Genomic DNA, 3,708 nt, shown 5'->3' with positions numbered 1-3,708 from the left:
ATATATATATATATAAATGATGTATTGTGCTGTGTTTTTGGCCAAACTTTGTAAACTTTAAAATGTTTATAACTGTTTAGCAGCAAACGGGTACTAACTATGGGTAGGTATCATCTAACTACAAATAGATACCATCTAACTGTGAAGAGGGACCATCTGGTTGTAAACAGGTACTCTCTAGCTGCAAGTAGGTATCATCTGACTACAAATGGGTACCATCTAGCTGCAAATAGATATCATTTAACTGAAAATAGGTTCCATCTGATTGCAAATGGGTACCATCTGATTACAAATAGGTACCATTTTGCTATAAATAGGTACCATCTTGCCACAACCCTAATATCTCTAACATCTAAATACAGATAAGCACCATTGTGCAAATCAATACCATTAGTGCTACTGCACACTGCTGTACATTGTAGAGAATTGTGAAATTGATAGTTGTTTGGTTAGCTGCATTACTGAGTTAAAGTCTTTCGACAAGTACTGACTTGGTTTTAGCTACCCTATCTGAAAGGTCTTTAAGTATTATTGCTCCTGCAACCCAGCTCAACAATTGTACATCAATCAATCACCAACAGTATTGAGAGAGAGAGAGAGAGAGAGAGGACAATGATATTGTCATTTTCAGCCAGTTAGTCTGGATAGTCAAAGCACAATGAATATAAGTTGCATTAGCTACAACAATCAGTATCATATTAATTATTCTATATCCAGAGGATAAATATTAATCAAATCTCAAATTTCTGTATCTCATTATATAATTAATGATTGTCGTCAACATGAAATTGCATGGTGTAATTGAAGATACTAGCCAGGGCTAAGTAAATGCAGTTTCAATGCCAACCTATCAATATGGTTACTTAATAATATATAGTAAATTTTAACTACTTGATCACTTGTTTCATCTCTTTCACAATAAACCACATGATTTATGGATATGATTATTTCTTTAGAACAAGTATTTGGTTTGATGAAGCCTTACAGAAATTAGATGACCATATAATGTGATTATTTGATATGAATCTATAGTACTTCCAACTGGTTTATGTTGGTGTATGAGTGAGGAGAAGGTAGAGGTTGCTTTACACTAAATATTTATGAGCAATAAGTAAATCTTTTCCTCATTATTCCAAAATCATTAGTAATAATCAGGCATAACTGTGTGATTAGAAGTTTGCTTCCCAGCCACATGGGCCTGGGTTCAGACCCACTACATGGCACCTTCAGTAAAATGTCTTCTGTTATAACCCTGGACCAACCAAGGCCTTGTGAGTGGACTTGGAAGACAGAAAATGAAAGAAGCCTGTCATATGGTTCAGTGGTTAGAACGTTGAGCTCACAATCATGAGGCAAATGTTTCCTTTACCTTTACAATTAACCAAGATTCCATAGACTTGTCATCTTTTATCTTTTATTTGTTTCAGTTGTTAGACTGCAGACATGGTGGGGCACTGCCTTGAAGAAACTTTAATCAAATGAATCAACCCCAGTCCTTTTTGTTTTCTCTTCTTTTTCATCCTGGTACTTATTCCACCAGTTTCTTTTGCCAAGCTGCTAAGTTACGGAAATGTAAACACACCAACACCAGTTAAGCAGTGGGGAGACAAACACAGACACACACACATATATATGAAAGGCTTCTTCCAGTTTCCATCAACCAAATCCACTCACAAGGCTTTGGTCAGCCTGAGGCTATAGTAGAAGACACTTGCACAAGGTGCAATGTAGTGGGGCTGAACCCAGAACCATGTGGTTTGGGAAGAAAACTTCTTACTACTAAATAAATAATTCCATGTATGTCCCAGTTATATGTTGCTTCTCTTTTTCATCTTGTGATGTTTATGTATTTTGCTAGGATTTATCAAGAATCTCTTAGAAGACACTTGGACAACATTGGAATGTGGCACATCTGATATACCACCCACAACCCCTAAACAGTGGAGCACTGATGTCATTGACAGAACTAGTCACAAGGTATTGATACTAAATTCTTTCTTTTACTTGTTTCTGTCATTTGATTGAGGCCATGCTGGAGCACTGCCTTAAAGGGCTTTTTAGTTGAAGAAATTGACCCCACGACTTATTCTTTGTAAGCCTAGTACTTAATCTATTAGTTTTGGGACATAAGTCGATAAATTAAGTGCCACTGAGACACTGGGTTCAATGTAATCGACCGGTTCCCTTCCCTGAAATTTCAGGCCTTGTGCCTATAGTAGAAAGGATTTGATTGTTCTGGTCTTAACATCATTTGGTAAGAACAGAAGTCATTAGACGACACCCTTTTGTTTGAAATTGGCTATCCTGTTGCAGGTTTAATCTAAGGAATATTGAAATAATACCCATCTTGTCCATTCCACAGAATGAGATTATACTGGAGAGCATCATAAGAGGGATGAGTCTGTGAAACACGTTTAAGGTTGTTATCTTGAACACAAATGAGAATATCATGATTTTCGATGGGATCACCAACCATAATGATGGTTACTTTATTAGAGTGTAAGCAGGAAAACGTACATACACGAAGTTCAAGCGAAATGTAGTCAATATAGGTGCAAAACATACTTTCTGTAGCATAGTTATGCTATAAAAAAATAGAAAGTCACCAATTTAGCAAAAGTTAGTATGCCTCACCAATGTAAGAAAGTACAGAAAGCCAACAATTATTTGGAACATGTACTAAATGTTATAAAATTCATGATTGAATGAATGTCATGATGAAGAAAGTGAAAGTCCAAGAAAATTCAGAAGGCATAATTCAGTTTTACATACAAAAATAATTTATTTTACAATTTTAAAACGAATGTTGAACAAAGTGAATAAAAAGGAAGATGTTGTTTGTCAACTGTATAACATTATAGGCTGTAAAATAAATACTGAGTAATGCAGTAAAAAGGTTGTGTGACGTTGATTCTCACAGTGATTAAGAATACAAGGACTCTTAAAAGAACATTATCTTGAAACTGGTTAGAAGGAGTGGAATAACATTTCTGTAATTATATTGAAAGAGTCGCTGAGGCTTTCTACTTTGCCAAGTTTCTGAATTTGTTATAATAACCAGAATAATATTTTTTTTCAGATATATTTGCAAGTATTGTGAGTGGGGTTAAATCAGGCAAATCTTCATGTTGGTAGCACTTGAGAGTGAACATTGTTGTTTGAAGTCCAGCTGCGAATGAAGTTTCAATATCCATGCATTTCACTGTTGGTGGGAGGGAAAGTTACATACTAAGAGACACACACACATACATTAACGCACACATGAAGCCTATCTCTGTCCCTGTGTGTGTCTGTCTCTGTCTTTAGATGCACATGTGTGTGTATCAGTCATCACAAAAATGTATGTACACTGACAGACACATACACTGTCACACACATATTTGTCGATCATTGAACATGAGAACACATGCATATAGAAAATGTGACATCATCGTCACTGTAGTGGTGATATAAAATGTCGATAGGTGACTAAAAGGAAAAAGATAATGTTAAATTTTTGTAATGTAAATATGTGAATGAAAATAGAGTTTAGTTGGTAGCCAAAAGCTTACTGAATCTTTTGTTACCCCTTATATGAAAATCAGCAACTCGGTTATCGAATGCATAAGGAACATACACACACACACACACACACACACACATACAAACTCTCTTTATAGTTATAGATATATTATATATATAATATATATATATATATATATATATATA

The 3,708-nt window shown here is 35.0% G+C and overlaps 1 protein-coding gene across 1 annotated transcript in view; it reads left to right on the top strand.

The window, feature by feature from the left end:
* LOC106883773 (protein broad-minded) overlaps positions 1-3,708 on the top strand; it is a 264,423-nt gene that overhangs the window by 188,068 nt on the left and 72,647 nt on the right. Inside the window, exon 21 of the mRNA XM_052967655.1 lies at positions 1,859-1,977. Coding sequence (XP_052823615.1) covers positions 1,859-1,977 — 119 coding nt within the window. The remainder of the gene's footprint in view (positions 1-1,858; positions 1,978-3,708) is intronic.

This window comes from Octopus bimaculoides, chromosome 4 (assembly GCF_001194135.2).
Source record: "Octopus bimaculoides isolate UCB-OBI-ISO-001 chromosome 4, ASM119413v2, whole genome shotgun sequence".
Lineage (NCBI taxonomy): Eukaryota > Metazoa > Mollusca > Cephalopoda > Octopoda > Octopodidae > Octopus > Octopus bimaculoides.
This window is presented reverse-complemented; position numbering and strand designations above follow the sequence as displayed.